The sequence below is a fragment of the Chlorocebus sabaeus genome, chromosome 27 (genome assembly GCF_047675955.1).
Source record: "Chlorocebus sabaeus isolate Y175 chromosome 27, mChlSab1.0.hap1, whole genome shotgun sequence".
Classification (NCBI taxonomy): Eukaryota; Metazoa; Chordata; class Mammalia; order Primates; family Cercopithecidae; genus Chlorocebus; species Chlorocebus sabaeus.
This window is the reverse complement of record NC_132930.1, coordinates 42,093,048-42,115,406: the sequence shown is the minus strand read 5'-3', so window position 1 is coordinate 42,115,406 and position 22,359 is coordinate 42,093,048. Positions and strand designations below refer to the sequence as shown.

Sequence of the window (22,359 nt, the reverse complement as noted above, 5' to 3'; positions counted from 1 at the left end):
AATGATGTGGTTCTTGTCTTTGGTTCTGTTTATATGCTGGATTATGTTTATTGATTTGCGAATGTTGAACCAGCCTTGCATCCCAGGGATGAAGCCCACTTGATCATGGTGGATAAGCTTTTTGATGTGCTGCTGAATCCGGTTTGCCAGTATTTTATTGAGGATTTTTGCATCGATGTTCATCAGGGATATTGGTCTAAAATTCTCTTTTTTTGTTGTGTCTCTGCCAGGCTTTGGTATCAGGATGATGTTGGCCTCATAAAATGAGTTAGGGAGGATTCCCTCTTTTTCTATTGATTGGAATAGTTTCAGAAGGAATGGTACCAGCTCCTCCTTGTACCTCTGGTAGAATTCAGCTGTGAATCCATCTGGTCCTGTACTTTTTTTGGTTGGTAGGCTATTAATTATTGCCTCAATTTCAGAGCCTACTATTGGTCTATTCAGGGATTCAACTTCTTCCTGGTTTAGTCTTGGAAGAGTGTAAGTGTCCAGGAAATTATCCATTTCTTCTAGATTTTCCAGTTTATTTGCGTAGAGGTGTTTATAGTATTCTCTGATGGTAGTTTGTATTTCTGTGGGGTCGGTGGTGATATCCCCTTTATCATTTTTAATTGCGTCGATTTGATTCTTCTCTCTTTTCTTCTTTATTAGTCTTGCTAGTGGTCTGTCAATTTTGTTGATCTTTTCAAAAAACCAACTCCTGGATTCATTGATTTTTTGGAGGGTTTTTTGTGTCTCTATCTCCTTCAGTTCTGCTCTGATCTTAGTTATTTCTTGCCTTCTGCTAGCTTTCGAATGTGTTTGCTCTTGCTTCTCTAGTTCTTTTAATTGCGATGTTAGAGTGTCAATTTTAGATCTTTCCTGCTTTCTCTTGTGGGCATTTAGTGCTATAAATTTCCCTCTACACACTGCTTTAAATGTGTCCCAGAGATTCTGGTATGTTGTATCTTTGTTCTCATTGGTTTCAAAGAACATCTTTATTTCTGCCTTCATTTCGTTATGTACCCAGTAGTCATTCAGGAGCAGGCTGTTCAGTTTCCATGTAGTTGAGCGGTTTTGATTGAGTTTCTTAGTCCTGAGTTCTAATTTGATTGCACTGTGGTCTGAGAGACAGTTTGTTATAATTTCTGTTCTTGTACATTTGCCGAGGAGTGCTTTACTTCCGATTACGTGGTCAATTTTGGAGTAAGTACGATGTGGTGCTGAGAAGAATGTATATTCTGTTGATTTGGGGTGGAGAGTTCTATAGATGTCTATTAGGTCTGCTTGCTGCAGAGATGAGTTCAATTCCTGGATATCCTTGTTAACTTTCTGTCTCGTTGATCTGTCTAATGTTGACAGTGGAGTGTTGAAGTCTCCCATTATTATTGTATGGGAGTCTAAGTCTCTTTGTAAGTCTCTAAGGACTTGCTTTATGAATCTGGGTGCTCCTGTATTGGGTGCATATATATTTAGGATAGTTAGCTCTTCCTGTTGAATTGATCCCTTTACCATTATGTAATGGCCTTCTTTGTCTCTTTTGATCTTTGATGGTTTAAAGTCTGTTTTATCAGAGACTAGTATTGCAACCCCCGCTTTTTTGTGTTCTCCATTTGCTTGGTAAATCTTCCTCCATCCCTTTATTTTGAGCCTATGTATGTCTCTGCGTGTGAGATGGGTCTCCTGAAAACAGCAGACTGATGGGTCTTGACTCTTCATCCAGTTTGCCAGTCTGTGTCTTTTAATTGGAGCATTTAGTCCATTTACATTTAAGGTTAAGATTGTTATGTGTGAACTTGATCCTGCCATTATGATATTAACTGGTTATTTTGCTCGTTAGTTGATGCAGTTTCTTCCTAGCCTTGATGGTCTTTACATTTTGGCATGTTTTTGCAATGGCTGGTACCGGTTGTTCCTTTCCATGTTTAGTGCTTCCTTCAGGGTCTCTTGTAAGGCAGGCCTAGTGGTGACAAAATCTCTAAGCATTTGCTTATCTGTAAAGGATTTTATTTCTCCTTCACTTATGAAACTTAGTTTGGCTGGATATAAAATTCTGGGTTTAAAATTCTTTTCTTTAAGAATGTTGAATATTGGCCCCCACTCTCTTCTGGCTTGAAGAGTTTCTGCCGAGAGATCTGCTGTTAGTCTGATGGGCTTCCCTTTGTGGGTAACCCGACCTTTCTCTCTGGCTGCCCTTAAGATTTTTTCCTTCATTTCAACTTTGGTGAATCTGGCAATTATGTGTCTTGGAGTTGCTCTTCTCGAGGAGTATCTTTGTGGCATTCTCTGTATTTCCTGGATTTGAATGTTGGCCTGCCCTACTAGGTTGGGGAAGTTCTCCTGGATGATATCCTGAAGAGTGTTTTCCAACTTGGTTCCATTTTCCCCCTCACTTTCAGGCACCCCAATCAGACGTAGATTTGGTCTTTTTACATAATCCCATACTTCTTGCAGGCTTTGTTCATTTCTTTTTCTTCTTTTTTCTTTTGGTTTCTCTTCTCGCTTCATTTCATTCATTTGATCCTCCATCGCTGACATTCTTTCTTCCAGTTGATCAAGACGGTTACTGAAGCTTGTGCATTTGTCACGTATTTCTCGTGCCATGGTTTTCGTCTCTTTCATTTCGTTTGTGAGCTTCTCTGCATTAATTACTCTAGCCATCAATTCTTCCACTTTTTTTTCAAGATTTTTAGTTTCTTTGCGCTGGGTACGTAATTCCTCCTTTAGCTCTGAGAAATTTGATGGACTGAAGCCTTCTTCTCTCATCTCGTCGAAGTCATTCTCCGTCCAGCTTTGATCCGTTGCTGGCGATGAGCTGCGCTCCTCAGTTGAAAATGCAGAAATCGCCGGTCTTCTGTGTCGCTCGCGCTGGGAGTTGGAGACTGGAGCTGTTCCTATTCGGCCATCTTCATGTGCCACATTTTCTTAATCCAGTCTGTCACTGATGGACATTTGGGTTGATTCCAAGTCTTTGCTATTGTGAATAGTGCTGCAATAAACATACGTGTGCATGTGTCTTTATAGCAGCATGATTTAGAATCCTTTGGGTATATACCCAGTAATGGGATGGCTGGGTCATATGGTACATCTAGTTCTAGATCCTTGAGGAATCGCCATACTGTTTTCCATAATGGTTGAACTAGTTTACAATCCCACCAACAGTGTAAAAGTGTTCCTATTTCTCCACATCCTCTCCAGTACCTGTTGTTTCCTGACTTTTTAATGATCGCCATTCTAACTGGTGTGAGATGGTATCTCATTGTGGTTTTGATTTGCATTTCTCTGATGGCCAGTGATGATGAGCATTTTTTCATGTGTCTGTTGGCTGTATTAATGTCTTCTTTTGAGAAATGTCTGTTCATATCCTTTGCCCACTTTTTGATGGGGTTGTTTGTTTTTTTCTTGTAAATTTGTTTGAGTTCTTTGTAGGTTCTGGATATTAGCCCTTTGTCAGATGAGTAGATTGCAAAAATTTTCTCCCATTCTGTAGGTTGCCTGTTCACTCTGACGGTAGTTTCTTTTGCTGTGCAGAAACTCTTTAGTTTAATGAGATCCCATTTGTCAATTTTGGCTTTTGCTGCCGTTGCTTTTGGTGTTTTAGACATGAAGTCTTTGCCCATGCCTATGTCCTGAATGGTACTACCTAGGTTTTCCTCTAGGGTTTTTATGGTATTAGGTCTAACATTTAAGTCTCTAATCCATCTTGAATTAATTTTTGTATAAGGAGTAAGGAAAGGATCCAGTTTCAGCTTTCTACTTATGGCTAGCCAGTTTTCCCAGCACCATTTATTAAATAGGGAATCCTTTCCCCATTTCTTGTTTCTCTCAGGTTTGTCAAAGATCAGATGGCTGTAGATGTGTGGTATCATTTCTGAGGACTCTGTTCTGTTCCATTGGTCTATATCTCTGTTTTGGTACCAGTACCATGCTGTTTTGGTTACTGTAGCCTTGTAGTATAGTTTGAAGTCAGGTAGCGTGATGCCTCCAGCTTTGTTCTTTTGACTTAGGATTGTCTTGGAGATGCGGGCTCTTTTTTGGTTCCATATGAACTTTAAAGCAGTTTTTTCCAATTCTGTGAAGAAACTCGTTGGTAGCTTGATGGGGATGGCATTCAATCTATAAATAACCTTGGGCAGTATGGCCATTTTCACGATATTGATTCTTCCTACCCATGAGCATGGTATGTTCTTCCATTTGTTTGTGTCCTCTTTTATTTCACTGAGCAGTGGTTTGTAGTTCTCCTTGAAGAGGTCCTTTACACCAGTAACACACAAACAGAGAGCCAAATCATGAATGAACTTCCATTCACAATTGCTTCAAAGAGAATAAAATACCTAGGAATCCAACTTACAAGGTCCTTTACTTTCAATAGAAATTTTAGAATCTATTATTGACAACTATAAAAAATCTTCTGTGACTTTGATTACAGAATCAAAATCAAATCTGTAAGTATATAAGTTTGTAGAGAATTGCTATCTTAATAAATATTCCAAAACATAAACATAGTTTTGTATATTGACTTTGTATTCTTCAAGCTTGCTATACTCATATTTTCATTCTAGTACACACTTTGTAGTTTCTTTGATGTTTTCCATGTAGAAAAAACATGAGTCTGTGAATAGAGACAGTTCTGTTTATTCATTGTAAATCTGTATGATTTTATTTATTTTCTTATTGTAATAGCTAGGACATTTGTTGATGTGTATAGGTGTGGCAAGAGTCATATCTTTGCCTTGTTTCTACTTTGGAAAAGCATTTAATCTTTCAGCATTATATAAAATGTTTTTGTATGTTTTTGGTAAATGCTTTTTATCAGGTTGAGAGAGTTCCTTCTGGGCCCTACTTTCCTTAGAGTTTTTTTTTTTTTTTTTTTTTCATCAATGAAGGTTGAATTTTACCAAATTAAAAAAACAAAAACAAACAAACAAACAAAAGAAAAAGGACATCCACACACTAGGTACCATGCTGAGGGCTGAACATTGCTTGCCCCCTTATTCTCACATAAGAACCTAAAGTCCATTATAATCATTACTTTTCCTCAGAAGACAAAAGGGAGGGTTGCAGGAGCCACATGGTCCAAGTTTCCATGACTGGAAGAAGCACGCTCTGATCCAGAGCCAGACCTCCCCCATCTGGAAGCCTGTACCCTTTCCTCTACGCCCTGTTGCATCCAAAACCAAACGTCTGTCATTGGACACTGATGGACGTTTTCCTCCTGACCCCACTGGTTTCCAGCAGATGTGCCTGTGATAGAAGCCAGTTTCAATGTCACTTCTGTATCTGAGAGGGACATGTGAAAATAAAATGTGCTGTGCATGGCGGAGCCTCTCCAGGCCTCGGATTCATCATCTGTAAAACGCGGATAGTAACATCCAGCATACTGGGCTATTAGTGGGACGAGGGGGACAATGGGTCTCCAGTTGCCAGGACCATCATTATTAGTTCCTGATTAGTCAGGACTATTTAGGTGGCAAACACTGGAAGCCCAACATGATCTCACTTGAGTGGAAAAGGATGTTAGTTCCTGTAGCTGGTAAGGACAGTGGGCAACTCACGGGAACAGGAAAATGAGAAGGTGGCAGCGCTGCTGTGTCCACCCAGGTCCCTCTCATCACATCCACACACCTCAGGCTTACTGTGACACCTGCAATGGCCCACAAAGAGCAAGCCAAAGGTGCAGGAGAGGCAATGCTGCACGGGCAGCCCTCCACCATCACTGAATGAAAATTGCGCATCCATGCATTAGCTTCTCATCTGCGGCCACCAGCCACACACTCTGCACTGTCTGCTGACGTCCTCCATGAAAGTAAGCTCCAGAAGCCCACCGGGGTGAGTGGCTTGATCAAAAACCCTTTATTGACTGCCTTCCTTTCTCTGTCTCATTACTCTCTCACAAATGTTTCCTGGGATCATCTTCAAATAAACAGCTTGCACTAAATTATTTCTCTCAAAATCAACTTCTGGAGGAATCCAGGTGAGGACAGTCATCAGCAGAGCCAGGACCAGGGTGAGGCCAGTGATGTGCCCAGGGTGCAAAATTTAAGGAAGCAAGTGCCAAGCCTACGTTTGCAAAATTTAAGAAAGCAAGGTACATGTTTAACTTACTTGCCTCACCTTAATCTCAACCCTCACCAACAACGCCATCTCTTCACCCACCTCGTATATCTGTTTCTGTTTGCTTTAAGCTTCATTCTTTTCTTCTACAGATAAACCTTCATCTTCACCAACTGCTAAGGACAATGACCAAAAAAATACAGACCTGTTTTCTTACAGCGCATGATAATTGAGAGCAAGTTTTTCACCTCTGATTCCACAGAAGGTTTCTGAACGTTTGGGCTTGGATCACACGGACACACCTTGGACCAGGCACTATGTCTGGCTGAATATGGTCCATGTGGCTGGCACAGGCACATCACACAGTCAACGTGAATGGGGGACCACAGTAACATGGAAAGCGGGTGCTCTCCAAAGGGAAGGAATGTTATTATAATAAGAAAAAGGGATCCAGAAGCATGCTGGAGAGTCAAAAACAGCCACTCCAGTGTACTACGGTTCTCCATTCCCTTTCCATTTTACAGATGAGAACACTAAGCTGCAGAGAAGTTAATTTGCTTTTCTAGGTACCCACCACTAACACATATCAGCATTGGCCTGACTCCAAAATCTAAACCATTTCCACTGGTTATACACAAATTAATCTGGTGTGCCTCAACTGTCCCAGAATTTTTAGTCATAAAATGGTTATTTAAAATGTGAGTAAATTATTGCTAAAAATCAATGGATTGCCAGCAGTTGTTTACTTTGGTGCTATACTGGGAGGCACAACTTCTCCCAGCATGACAGTAAAATGAGATTTCTGTGAATTCACATGTGTTCTTTCCTGATAACCAAGGCTATTGTCATAGTTTAACAATGAAATGTCTTTCTGGAAAACTCTTAATAAATGCCAGATATCGAAACTGAAGGCAGACGGCAAAGCCAAAATATTTCTTCAATATGAGGAGGATGGCTTTCTTCATCTTATGTCAGCCCCCTCCACCTTAACTTGAATGATAGTCATGTAGACTTTACCTGCATTTATTATGAAAGGCAGGGATTATTTAGCATTTTGACCAGAACAAAGCTATGCTTTATTCCCTTAAAGTAGGCTAACCTCATGCTGAATACTGGACATTTGTGGACATTCTATATGAATGTGCGTGTCATCAAGAAATTGCTACCACCCAAAGCAACTTAGAAATAGACCTTCTAGAAAGCTTACATTTCTCAAAAGATCCATTCCATTTTCAAGGGATGATGACAGGTTACAGTCAATTTGAAAATCTTGAGGCCACACGCTAACAGATTTGGTCGTATGTCATGAAGGAGTACAAAAGGTTCAGGAACAAAACTCTCAATGACATGGGGGGAAAGTGGTATGCCTCTTTGTGATGTTAACTGGGTCGTGGATTGAAAAGGAATGCCTCAATTGTCCTGAAGCCATGAATTCTCCACATTAAGATGAGACACTACTCTAAAATATTTTTGTTTTTCTTGCTGTTGTTTAAGTTCAGCCACCGTTCATGAGATTATGGGCAAACTTCCTAACTTCACTGGGCCACAACTTTTTCTGAGAAATCCAAGAGGATCCAAGAGGAGAAATCCAAGAGGAGTCTCAAATGTAGTAAATAACCTCTGACCAAATCTACTGTTGACTCCTAAAGATTACAGACATAGAACAAGCTGAAAGCAGTTCAGCGAAGTAAAAAAAAAATGGTCTGAGATTTACGTGCCTGCCCAAGAGGCAGAATATGCCATATAAGCCCAACCAAGTTAACTGCTTGTTAAAAATATGTTTTCAAAAAATACGATAGAATTCAAAGTTTCTACCAAATAACACTCACAATGTCCAGGATGTAAGACAAAACTACCTGACATATAGAACCAGGAAAATGTGACCTATTCTCAACAGAACAGACAATCAATGGAGACGAATCTTAAGATGACCCAGATGTTGAAATTAGCAAAAGGACAATAAAGCAGTTGCTATGACTATGCTACATGATCTAAAGGGCAATATGACTGAAATAAAGGAAAAGATAGGAAATCTAAACAAAGCAAGAAAAACTATTTTTTAAGTCAAGAGTTTCCACCTATGCATATCATAGGTAAACTTCTAAAAGTCAAATTTTAAGGGACTTTTTGAAAGGACGGAGACAAAAGTGACACATTACATACTGGACAATAACGATTGAAACTTTGATGACTTCTCATTAGAAATTGTGAAAGTTAGATGACAATGAGACAAAATCTTTAAAGTAATGGACGGAAAAACACCTGTCAACCTAAAAATCTGTATCCAGTAGAAACATTCTTCAAGAAAGAAGTTAATGGGTGCAGCACACCAACATGGCACATGTATACCTATGTAACAAACCTGCACATTGTGCACATGTACCCTAGAACTTAAAGTATAATAATAATAAAAAAAAGAAAGAAGGTGAAATAAATACATTTCAGATAAAATAAAGAGAATAAATTAAGAGGAGACACGTCCCACATAAAATACTAAAGGAAACTCCTCAGGCTGAATGGAAATGATACCAGAGAGAAACTTAGATTTTCCTTAAAAATATGGATAAATATCAAAAACTATTTTCCTCCTAATTTTTAAAAGCAAAATCTTACACCTAATAACAATATATTCTAGCTATTTCTATTTAAGTATACATATATATTTTTAAAGCAAAAACTCTAACGTTGTATTAGAAACTTAGAATTTAAGAAGCCGCAATGCATTTGACACCTATACTATAAGGGCAGACAGGGTGGTAGATGGGCCTCTACAGCTGTAAGGTTTTCACATTTTATGTAAAGTGTAAAATATTAACCCTCAACAGACTGTGAAATAAATCAAGTATGTACAGTATAATCCTTTAGAGAAACATTTTAAAAACATAATACTGGAATGTACACTTATAAAGTCAATAGATAAATTAAAAGATAGTTTTAAATATTCAACTAATCCACAACAATACAGGAACGAAGAAACAGAGACAAGAAAAAAAGAAGAGGTAAGAAGAAAGCAAATAAAACAACAATAGCCCTAAGTCAAACCGTATCAATTATTACATGAACTGTGCATGAACTAAACAATACAATGAAAAAGCAGAGACTATCAGAATGGATTTTTTTAAAAGCAAGACCTAACTATACGCTGTCCTCAAGAAATTAATGTTAAATGTAAAAACAAAGAATGAAAATAAATGCAGAGAAAAATATATGTCATGGAAACAGTAAGCATAAGTAGGTTAGAATGGCTATATAAATTCATTGTAAATCCTATCAAACATTTTAAAAAGTAACACCAACTTTACATAAACATTTTAAGAAAATAAAGAAGAAAAATGTCTGAACTCAATAAGCATAAGTAGTGATTATAGTAGCAATCATAAGTAGATTAGAATGGGTACTCTGATCTCAAAATAAGTTTCAAAATAAAGAGTACTAGAAGAAAAAGAGAAGGATATTTTATAATAATAGGGACAATTCATCATAAGGAAATAATCATAAATATGTATGCCTCTAACAACATATCTCAAAATATAAGAAGCAAACATTGACAGAATTAAAAGAAGAAGAAATAATTCCACAATCTTAGTTGGATATTTCACACAACCGTCCAGAAATTAATAAAACTAGATTTTAAAAATCAGCAATGATATGGAAGCTCTGAATAATATTAACCACTTTGACTGGACTAATATCTACTGAATCTTACAGCCAACAACTTTTAAATACACATTCTTTTCAAGTGGGCATAGTGTGTTTACGAAGGTAGATCATAAGCTGGGCATAAAATGAGTCTCAATTAATATAAATGAATTGAAATTGTAGAGTATGTTCTTGGACCACAGCGAAAAATATTAGAACCAGTAACAGTAAAAAGCTTCGAGGAAGACCAAATATTTGGAAGTTAAACAACACGTAACTAAATAATTCATGAGTCAAAGAAGCAATCACAAGGGGAATTAGAAAATATTAACTAAATAATAATCAAAATACAATATATCAAAGTTGGGGGTGTAACTAAAGCAGTCCTTAGAGGAAAATTTATAGCTTAAAATGCTTATATTAGAATAAAATGTCTAAAATCAATGACCTAAGGTTCTATCTTGAAGAGTTAAGATTATAAACTGAACAAGAAAATAAGAGAGAAAGAAGGCAAACTGCTAATATCAGAAATGAAAGGAGTTACAACCACAGACACTACAACAATTAAAAAGATCCTATGAGAACATCATGAATTACTTTGTGCCAACAAATTTGCCAACATAGAGAAAACTAATTTCTTGAAAAATATAACTTACCAAAAGTTAGATATGAAAAAACACAACATCTGAGTGCCTTATATCTACTAAAGAAGGTAATTTTGTAGTCAAAAGCCTTACTAGAAAGAAAACTCTATACCCAGATAATTTCATTTGTAAATCCTACCAAACATTTAAAGAAGTAACACCAACTTTACACAAGTGCTTTCAGAAAATAGAGAAGGAAAATGACTGAACTCATCTTAGAGACTACTATAACCCTGAAGACAAATTTGACAAAGATATTACCAAAAAAGCAGACTAATATTCCTTATGAATGTAGATGTAAAATTCTCTAATAAGATATTAGCAAATCAAATTCAACAATACATAAAAAGAATAAGGTATCATATTCAAGTAGGATTTATCTCAGTAATATATAGTTGGTTTAAAATTTGGAAATTAATCAATGTAATTTAGCATAGTAACAAAATATGGAGAAAAAATATGATCATTTCAATCTATGTAGAAAAAGTATTTGATAGAATTCAACAACAAAACATGATAAACAGTTCCAGAAAACTACAACTAAAAAGAGTTGCTCAATTTGATAAATTGTATCTCTGAAAAACTTAGAAATAAACATGTTTTTAGTGGTGAAAGACTGAGCACTTTTTGCCCTAAAATTAAGAACAAAACAATGATGCTTGCTCCCATCACTTCTCCTCAATATTGTACTGAAGGTTTTAGCTACTGCAATAAAGATTTAAAAAGCATAAATAAAGGAGAAAATAGGTAAACCTTTTATTAGCAAATGGAATGATTGTTGACATAGAAAATCTCCAAAACACTATAAAACAACTATCACAACTAATTATTTAATTAGCAAGGTCTCAGGGCATGAGATTAGGATACAAAAATTTTATTGTATTTTTCTATCTAGTAGTAAACAATTAAAAACAATTTCATTACAATAGTGTCTTCCCCTGTCCCCCCACAAAAAAATTCATGAACTATTTGAGAAAAACACTAGTGCAAAAAAGGGCAAAACCTCTACCCTAAAAATTACAAAACATCACTAAAATAGAATTTTAAATACCTAATAAAAATAGAGATAAATAGAAATAAAGAGATATGCCGTGTCCATGGATTAGAAGACTCCCTACTCTTAAGATATAATTATTTCCAAACTGATATGCAGGTTTAATGTACCAATTCAATTCCATAGATTTTTTGTAGAATTGATAAGCAACTCCAAAATTTGTATGAAAATCAATGATCTAGAATATTCAAAACAATCTTGAAAAAGCATAAATGTGGAGGACTTACACTACTTGATTTTAAGACATACCAGAAACCTGCAGTAATTAAGACAGACTAGTACTTGTATAAGGATCAACAAGTAGGTCAAATGAACAAAATTGAGAGTACAGAAGAAGACATACAAATCATCTAATTTTTTCATATGAACCCCAAAGCTATCTGTGATGGTTAATATTAAATGTCAGCTTGTTTGGATTGAAGGATGCAAAGTATTGGTTCTGGATGTATCTGGGTACGTCTATGAGGGTGTTGCCATAAGAGACCGACATTTGAGTCAGTGGACTGGGAGAGGAAGACTCCCTCAGGAAGACCCACCTACAGCATGGGTGGGCACCATCCAATCGGCTGCCAGTCCAGCTAGAAAAAGCAGGCAGAAGAAGGTGCAAGAAACTGACTTGCTGAGTCTTCCAGCCTTCATCTTCCTCCTGTGCTGGATATGCTTTCTGTCCTACAACATCAGACTTCAAATTCTTCGGCTCTTGGATTTTTGGACTTACACCAGTGGTTTGCCAGGGGCTCCCAGGCTTTCAGTCACAGACTGAAGGCTGCATTGTCGGTTTCCCTAGTTTTGAGGTTTTGGGACTCGAACTAAGCCACTACTGTCTTCCTTGCTCCTTAACTTTCAGATGGCCTATCGTGGAGCTTCACTTTGTGATCATGGGAGGCAATTCTCCTTAATAAACTCCCCTTCATATATACATATATCCTATTAGTTCTGTCCCTCTAGAGAACCCTAGTACACAATCCAATAAACAAAAAAATCCTTTTCAAGAAATTGACGTCCACACTAGGGGGAAAAAAAAAAAAAGAAAAAAAAAATTGACCCTAACTCACACCATACAAAAAACCAAATCAAAATGAATTATAGAATTAAATTTATAAGCTAAAACTATAAAACTTTTAGAAAGTAAACACAGAAAAATATCTTTGTGAATTGAATATGTTTTGGTGAGCCAGATTTTCTTATACAAATTGCATAAAACAATGACCCTAAAAGCAAAAACACTCTACAAATTAGATTTTATCAAAATGGAAAACTTTCATGTATCAAAACACACCACTAATAAAATTAACAGGTAAACCAGTCTTGGTGAAAACAGTCTCATATCTGACAGAATGTATCCATATATGTATCCCACAATTAAATAATAAAACAAACAACCCATTTTTTAAAAAATAGCAAAAAGTTTTGTACAGGCACTTTACCAAATTTCTGTAATTGGCCATTAAGATATATAATTGGCCATTAAGCATAAGGAAAAATGCTTATTGTCATAAGTCATCAGGGAAATATAAGTTAAAATCACATTGAGATACTACAAAACACTCATCAGAATAGCTAAAGTTAAAAATATTGATAGTATCATATGTTGGCAAGGATATGAAACAATGGAACTCTTAGTAGGAGAATAAAATGGTACAGACACGTTGGAAAATCTTCTGGCATTTTTGTATAAAATTAAATACATATCTATCCTATGTCCCAGAAATTCCAATCCTAGACATTTACCTCACAGAAATAAAATCATATGTCCACAAAAAGATTTCTATACAAATTTTCATAGCAACATTTTGCAAAATAGTCAAAACTGGAAACAGACCTGGAGTCTATTATGATGAAAATGGATTAACCAACTGTGATATATTAATGGGATTGAATACTATTCCTCAATAAGGGCAAAATACTGATACAAAGCAACACAAATGAATCTCAAAAACATTATGCTGAAAAAAATTATATAAAATGTAAAACATTATGAAGCTTTAAACAAAAGACTATATATTGTATGATCCCATTTTATACTAAATTTTAAAACAAGCAACTCTAATCTGTAATGGATGGAGTAGTTGAGTTTGGGATAGGTTTTGACTATAAAGGGTCAAGAGGGAACTTTTGGATGGTGATATTCTATATTTTGGTATGGGTTTAGGTTACTCAGATGCATGCATTTCTCAAAAGTCAACAAATGTAAGTTTAAGATGTGTGCATTCTGTTGTATGTACATTTTACATCAAAAGAAAAACTATAGGTAAATTTCTATGCTGAAATATTTAAGGCGAAATGTACAAATACTTCCAATTTACTATTAAATGCATCAAAAAATAAGATGGATTGATGTGTGGGTAGAAGGATAGGTATTTCATAAAATAAGTTTGGTAGAATGTTAATTGGTAATGTAGGTGGAAGACATTGGTGCTTACTGAAAAATTCTTTCACATTCACTGTGTGTTTGCACATTTTCATACTAAAATGATGGGAAAAAATCATATGGGTATCCAGCCAACCCTGCCCTTGACAGCAAGGGCATCAGAGCTTTTGAAGTTTGAATTAGGCATCCTCCACTCCAACCTTGTACACCCATAAACCATAAGCATTCCTCCCCTACCATGCTTTTCAGAGTGGACTACAGTTAACTGTTTATTTCTCTGCCTCCTGCATGTATCTGAGAGATCCGCAAAGGCAGGCATCATATCTGGTTCATTGTTGTAACCTCAGTACCTAGAATAGGGCCTAGAACAAATTGGTCCTCCGTGTGTTGGATGGATGGATGGATGAGTGAATGAGTGAATTAACAAATGAACCTAAGCTGCCTGATTTTATATCAACTCCACACAAATTTCCCATAACCAGAAAAGACACAGACTTAGAGAAAATACAAAGACAATGTCAGTGCTAAGCCCAGAGTTGTACAGTTTCCAAGAAGAATGAGTATCATGCAAGATCATGAGTCTTGTTAGGCCTCATCCCACCGTTTATCAGCAGTGACATATGTCACATGGTGAGATATTCTGGGAACTTAAGTATACACAACAGCCCTGCCTGTCCCAGTACCATATTTCTGTCCAGACAAGTGCCCTTCCAAGCAAGAACTCTTCACGTCACAAACTGCCAAAAAGCACATTCAGTTACTCTCCCTTCCTCACTCCCTGCTGCGTAGGGGAAAAAGAGCCTTAAGCAACAAGAGAATCAATATTTATTGAATATCAGGTTGGATTCTGTGCTAGGCATTCTACTATACCATCTCATTAACCTCTCACAACAGCCCTATATAGAAGACACCAACATGCCTATTTTGCACGTGAAGACACAGAGGCTCAAAGTGCGCGCCTGAATGGCATTTGAATCCTTGTTTGTCTAGTTTTCAAACTGCTTGCTCCCTGTGCTATGCCACACTGCCTTGCACTCTCATAAACACTGGCTGAGCTGACTTCCCAGTGGTGGTAACTATCCCAAGGGAAATTTGTGTCTGCCCAAGATATTATGTAAGAATGAGCTACTCCTTATAAACACTGACTAACCGATCACTCCTCTGGAAACCACTCTAAAGTAGAGGCCTAATTCCAGCCGGGTCAGGGGAGTAGGTGGAGGTACAGATGGCGAACTTGCTTCAAGAGGGAAAATGTCATTGACATCACAACATCCTGGCTGGTGGAGGCTGGAGTGGACATTCAAAATACAAGTTACTCACTGAAGACACATTTTTAGACGGGTGCTAATGGAGGAAGAAGCCAGCATGAATGACGGAAGGTCAGACAAAGTAAGGGGAAGCTTTGCTAAGATCCACCTTCTGGAGAAAAAGAAGGCAGTGGGAGCACCTGGGTCCCCCTTTGGGAGGGCAGCAGGGACCACTGGGCAGCCTCAGGGCCCTGGAGTTCTAGGGATTTTGGGAGCTTGGTCCTGACTTTGCCTGGCACTTCCTTCCACTTAGGAAGTGCAGGTAAGAAAGGAAATAGGAGACCTAGAGTCCGGGTCCTCATGCTGGCCAGTTTGGAGGCAGGGAATTCTTTTTTTTTTTTTTTTTTTTGAGACAGAGTCTCGCTCTGTTGCCCAGCGTGGAATGCAGTGGTGTGATCTCGGCTCACTGCAAGCTCCACCTCCTGGGTTCACACCATTCTCCTGCCTCAACCTCCCGAGTAGCTGGGAATACAGGCGCCTCCCCCCCCCGCCCCCACGCCCGGCTAATTTTTTTTTTTTTTTTTTTTTTTTTTTGTATTTTTAGTAGAGACAGGTTTTCACCATGTTAGCCAGGACGGTCTCGATCTCTTGACCTCGTGATCTGCCCACCTCAGCCTCCCAAAGTGCTGGGATTACAGGCGTGAGTCACTGCACCTGGCCGGAGGCAGGGAATTCTCAGGGATAGTATGAGTGCCAAGCAGACAGGACAGTAGGCTGGGAGCAAATGCCTATGGGAACATAGTGGAGGCAGGAGGAAGGGCTGAGACGTGTGACTGTGAACTGCTCCTGAGACTGGTTTATCAGTCTGCAGGACTACGTGGCTCCTCTCACCATACAAGGGAAACTTCAACTCTTCACCACACAATCCAGGCCTGGAGAACTGAACATCCTCCTTCCTGACCCATGAGGAAGTGTGAGAAGGAGGAAGTGAGGGGCTGGTGTGATGCATGGGCTCCAGAATAAAAGCAGGCATGGGAAGCTCACCAGGATCCAAAGGGGCACCTGTCAGGTATACAACACGATTTCTGAATAATCATTTGCAGAGAGTCAAAAGCACCAAGGAGACAAGAGGTTTAAACTCACGTGAAACAGTTTGCTGTACATGTGAACTCTTTTCTCTTTGGCTCTTTCTAGAATCCTCCTTCTCCCTAGCTGGGCTGGAGCCTGCACATGCTCTTGTTGTCCCACTAGCATGCCATGTGTCAGTCAGGGTTCTCCAGAATACAGAATCAACAGAATATGGATGGATAGACAGACAGACAAAGACAGATTTATTTTAAAGAACTGGTTCACACAGTTGTAGGGGCTTGCAAATCTGACTTCTGACTTTACGGGGCATGATGGCAGGCTGGAAATTCAGAAAAAAGCTGATATTGCAACTCCTGTCCGAAGGCCACCAGGAGGCAGAATTCCTCCTTCATCAAGGGAAGTCAGCCTTTCTCTCCTAAGGTCTTCAACTGGTTGGATGAGGCCCATCCACATTGTGGAGAGTCAACTTCTTTACTTAAAGTCTACTGATTTAAACGTTAATCTCATCTAAAAAAATACCTTCGCAGTGACATCTAGATGGAGGTTTGAGCAAACATCTGGGCACCATGGCCTAGCCAAGTTGATACGTAAAATTAACCATCATATACTGTATCATAATTTACTGTTTTTTATGTCTGATTTTTAAACAAGATTTCTGCCCTCAGCAAGTTCCGAGTCTTGCCAGGAAAACAGAGTCTAATGCAGCACATGGCCCCTTTGGTGGCCCAGTGAATGTCTGTTAAATCATCCAGTGACCCAATTCACCTGACAACATGAATGACCAACACTGTCAAATGGTTAAATGTGCACGTAGAGGAACTCAGAAATGAGATTCTGAAAAGGCAGGAAGCTCTGTGGTGCCTCTATGTGCCTACAGTGAAGTCCGGATTGTGTGGAAAAGACAAATTAAAGTTGCAGAATGCGGCACAACTCAATACCATTCTGGTTAGTGAATTAACCCCAAATGTGTCATGTTTAGAAAGGCTTCTGTAAGAAGGTCCACATAAGCAAAAGAGAAGCACAAATCATCAGAAAATACTCCTCATGGAAGAAGAGATTTTTCCCAGGAATAGAGTTGACCATTGAACATACTGGTCCATACAACTGCCTACCCCATGAAACGATGAGTTTCTGGTCAGTCGGGGCCACATCTTACTCAACTTTGCTCCCCAAGCAGCGGGCACAAGGATAGTTAGTATATCAGACATTCCCAAGGGCACTTTTCTGTGTCCGCCCCAACTATCCTCCTGCCCTTCTCTACTGGAAGAGCTCGTCTACCAGCTACAGGCTGAAAATGGAAGATGCTTCCCTCAGTAGCAAGCGGTGGTCATGTGACCAATTATAGCCAACGAAACAAGAGTTGGCTGGGAGGTTTCCAGGAGGGAAGTCCTTCTCTAACAAAGTCGCACAAGTAAGGAGCAGTTGTGTGAAGATGTGATACACAGAATTCGGCAACCTCTAAACCACTAGATAGGAAACCTGAGGAGAAAGTCTCATCCCACTGAGGAAGGTGGAGAGCGTGGATGAAAAGTGTCCAGACCTGTGATGACATCAGACAGCCTCTGAGCTACTGCAGAGACCCCCTACCTATTGACCACTTGATTTGGGGACACTTTCAAAATATATCCAAAATCTGACTCTTTCTCACCACCCCCAGCACCGCCACATGCCCCAGGCCACCACCTCCTCTCCCCACAGCGCTCCCTGCTGCTGCTGTGGCCACTCCCAGGCTATTCTCCACAAGGCAGCCAAAGTGAACTTCTATGAACTTCTACAAACAGATCATGCAACTCCTCCCCCAGAACCCCCCAAGCCTTCTCTTCTCACTCCGTGAAATGACCAAAGCCTTTACCACATGGATGAAGTCCTCTAAGACCTGGGCCTTGCCCACTTCACTGACCTTACCTTGTACCACTCCCATTGCCTGGAGACCCCTCAAAGACACAGAGCACACTCCCTTCCGCAGAATGTGCACTTGAGGTTCCCTCTGCCTGGAACTTGCCTGTCTTCCTCCTTCACTTCCTTCAGGGCTCTGCTCACATGTCATCTTATTATCAAGGATGTCCCTGACACCCTATATGAGAGCACTGTCCTGCAGAACCGTCTATGATATGGAAATGCTCTATAACCTGAGCTTCCAATACAGTAGCCACTGGCTACACGTGGCTACTGAGCATTTAAAATGCAGCTAGTGTGCTGCAAACTGAATTGTTATCATTTTACTTAATGTTAATTAATTTAAATTTAAATATCCACCTGTGGTTAGTGGCCACCCTAATGATAGCTTGGCTCTACAAAACAGCAACTTCTCCCTGCCGCTCTCCTATAACTCCGTATTCCCCTTACCTTACTGTATTTTAATGTACTTATCATTATCTAATGTACCATAAAGCTATACGATTATCTGTTTCTCATCTCTCTCACTTTTTTAAATGTAAGCCCTAGGAGAAACGACACTTGGGTCTGTTTTGGTTACTACTGATCAAGAGAGTCCAAAATAGTGCCTGGTACAGGGTTTGCATCCAATTAGTATGCATGGATTGGATTAATAGAAGCAGGGAAGGACGGAGGGAAGTTGTCTGGGTCTATCTAACTTCTTAAGTCACATGCCTCAGTTTAGCTCTATGAGTTTTAAATAGTCTAATCAAGAGTGTGGGTTGCTGAAATAGGAGGTCCCTGGTCAGCCTTCAGTTCAAATCCCAGTTTTGATACTTCTGCCTGTGTGGCCAAGGGTAACCTGCTCCATCTTTCTGAGTTATAGAGACTACGTTTTACATCTAAGCTTTTCCATCTGTAAAATGGAAATAACAACAGCTATGAAAAAACATAACAGAATATCTGGCATTCAATAGGTACTCAAAGCAATTATTGCCCCAAAAAATTTCTGAGTATGTGGGAACAGACTGGGGCTTGATTGAGGGAGCATTTTTGTTTTCTAAAAACTCCTGCCATCTTCTCCTAGTCTTCTATACCCTTTCAAAAAAAATAGTCAAAGATCACAAATATGAACTTTCCAAAACAACAAATGTCTATGTTGCTGGAAAGAGTTGCCTTTGTAATGTTTATGGGCTTTTTTTCAACCTTCCTCATTTAGATTCTCAAGGAACAAATGGCATTGGCAATCTTGAAATAATTACCACTGTAATTCACCTAAACCGGGGCTGTTGTGATAATTTAATTTTCAGAAAAAAATTACACCAGATCCAAAGGAAACTATTCAGACTTCCTTTCACATTTCAAATTTGTCAAGTCGAAATCTTACTGCCAAACAGAACATTCCCAGTGCCCAGCAACCAACACACAGACGCACAAATACACACACATACTTAAGCCCAGTGGTCTAGACATTTATATTCTTACCTTTCCAAAACTCCCTTTACCAATGGCCCGCAGAATCTGAAAATGGTCAAAGTTGACTGCAAAAGAAAAAAAAAAAAGGAAACAAGTCAGATTTGCTAAACCTGGTATTGCTCCTTGAATATCCTTACCTATGTACCTACCCACCTATTCCAAAGGCTCCTGGGTCAGGTGCGCTATACTTGCCAGAGCAGCTGTCCACCCTTGAAGGGATCCACAAGGGAATTTGCAGCACATTCCATTTTTTCCCCAGCACACATATTGTCCATCTGAAGCCTTTCCTTCACACCACACTTCTTGATGGGGCTCTGCAGTCTTGCTGCTTCACTCTCCACCCCACTTCTGCCTGGCTTCTACATGCTTCCCTACACCAAGACAGGTCAACAATGCATGACCTTGCCAGTAAATCCCATGGACATCCTCCCCTCCTTTGACTTGTCCACTCTCTCAATTATCCCTTTCATGCTTCACTTTTTTATGCACACTCAGCCCTGTCCTCCCAGGCATTAAATACTAGAGTCTGTCAAGCCTTTGTCCTACAACCGTTCTCTTGTCATGGGTTCCAAAGGCTGCAATGACCATCTAATTAGCAGTGGCTCTCCAAGCTGTCTCTAGCCTTGACTGTATGTGTCAATGCCTCCCCACAGGTCCTCATGGAGGTTCCAAAGTCACCGTGAACTCAACAGATCCAAAGCAGAATGCAGGATGAGTGGTCTCAACATTCACGGGCACTATATGTGCAAAACCTGGGACTCATCCTTGACTCCTTTCTCCCCTCACCCCATGTCCGATCTTTCATCGGGTAGCTCCATGTTGTCTCTGCACAGTATCTCATACCTGTCCAGCCCTACGGCCACTTTTCTGGTCTAATCCACCATGTTCTATCTCCTGGACCACTATGGTGGCCTCCCAATACCCTCACCTGACTCTTCCACTCAGGGAAATGTGTGAGGAGCTGAGTGATCTTGCTTGTCCTCTGCTTCCTCCCCTCCATTGCTCTCAGTGGAAAAAGGAAATCCTTCCCCAGGGCTGCAGGGCTCCAGCTGCTTCTCCTGCCTCCCCTCCCTGCTCACTCCCATCACCTACTGAATGCCAGACATGTGACAATAGCCACTCCCAGGCCTTGAGTGCTCTCCTCCTTGCCCTACCCTTGTTCTCTCTGCATCCCCAGAAGGCTGCCCTCACCCTCCAGACTAGGTCTGGCTCCCGATGATACACTTTCATGGCACTGTGGAACTTTCCCCAAAATACATCACTTTGTATAATTTTACCTTTGTATATTTAATTAAGTTCACTTTTCCCTACTAGACTCTAAGCTCCCTGAGTTCAAGGGCCATGTTTATTTTTTTCTATTGTACCCTTAGCACTCAGCACAGTGTTTAGTACACAGTTAGTGTTCAATAAATATTCATTAACAGAAGGAATGATTGAATGAACTAATCTCCATATTCATAGTGCCAAACACAACTCCTGGTACATAATAAGTGTTCGGTAAATATTTTTGAATTAGATTGAATTACAGCCAGTTTCCAATAACTAGAAAAGACATGTTATTTACCAAAAAAAAAAGTGAAGTGAATTGATTAGTTCACCACATAATGGAAGCAAGGATGTGAGGAAGTAAATGAATACAATTAGTTCCTTGTATATTAAACTTACGCAATGGAGGATAATTATGTTGAGTTGTGTCCCTGCCAAGCCAAAGTCAGAATACAGCATGTGGTCGAATGCCTAACGTGCTTAGAATAGAGAGATGGAGTTAATGGTTAATTTACTAAAACCTTGGTTCTTTGACTTAGATTTATTTCCTTTCAGGATAACTTGCCGAGAGAGATTCCATATTTTCACCTCTTACTCATTTACCAAAGGTCAGAGAAGAGGAAAAAAAAGCAATGAGCTTGCACTGCAGCTTGTTATGTAACCAGCAGCATGCTGGGAAATGCAGATGTCCTGTCGAGAAGCTCCTGAGGTCCCCACAGGGCAGGTACCACTGTCGGGTCCTCGAATCAGCAATGAGCATCACGGGTTCCCTGAAGGCACCATGCTGCAGCGCGCTGCCACATCTCCATGTTCCTGTTTCCCTTGCCTGCAAGACCATGATCCAACACCCCTTATTTTGGAGAAAGCTTTTCATTGGCCTTTGACGTGCAGCTCATGCGCTTGCTCTCTTGGGAAGCTTTTCCCCAACACCCAACTAACGATTTTTTTCCTTAGAGGTAACTCTGAACCTTCTGTAGACATCTAACAGTTTGGGAGAACATTCCCTGGAGTCAGACTGCTCAGGTCCACAACACAGCTCTACTCAGTGTGTCCCTAGCCACATCATCTAACCTCTGTGTGCCTCAGTTATCTCATTTGTAAAATAGGGAAAATGGGGTCTGCCTTCCATAAAGAGCTCACAATCATGCCTGGCATACCACAACCTTTCAAAACGTGCTAGCTCTGTGTTAGGGGGTGAGGAGTAATCCCCGCCCTCTTTTCTGGTTTCTTGCAGTTGGGATATTGCCCCACACATCCGTGGCCTCTTCTCCCATCCAAGGTGGTGCAAGTTATCCAAGTGGTGAATTGGAAAAGGAATGGCACCAGCATTTTGATGCTCACGGTGCCCTCTCTGTGGAGTCTGTCTGACTTTAGGGAGTGGCCTCTCTTCTGCTCCTTCTTGCCAGAAGCTTTTCAGGACCAGCTGCCATGTGGAGAGGTCTGTGGGGTCCAGATTCAGCACTGGCCAGGTGGGAAAGTCCACCTAATTCTGGGCTTCAGCATTAGGGAGTGCATGATTACTGCCTCCCTTACGTTCCTTGGCTGCAGCTTTATTGCTGTAGAGGTGTGAGTTGGTTCTCTATCAACCTCCTCCTCTGTCTTGTCTCCTAACTGGAGGGAGGTGTTAATTACTGAGCAAATGGTCAAACGCCAAAGGCCATTATT

At 39.8% G+C, this 22,359-nt stretch overlaps 1 protein-coding gene across 8 annotated transcripts in view; it reads right to left on the bottom strand.

Moving 5' to 3' along the window:
• STK32B (serine/threonine kinase 32B) overlaps positions 1-22,359 on the bottom strand; it is a 419,228-nt gene that overhangs the window by 309,879 nt on the left and 86,990 nt on the right. For 7 of the 8 annotated variants that reach the window (XM_073012511.1, XM_073012510.1, XM_073012514.1 and 4 more), the window contains exon 2: positions 19,438-19,493. The exons of the other annotated variant lie outside the window; for it this stretch is intronic. In XM_073012511.1, the coding sequence (XP_072868612.1) occupies positions 19,438-19,493 (56 nt within the window). The remainder of the gene's footprint in view (positions 1-19,437; positions 19,494-22,359) is intronic. 8 annotated transcript variants of the gene reach the window in all.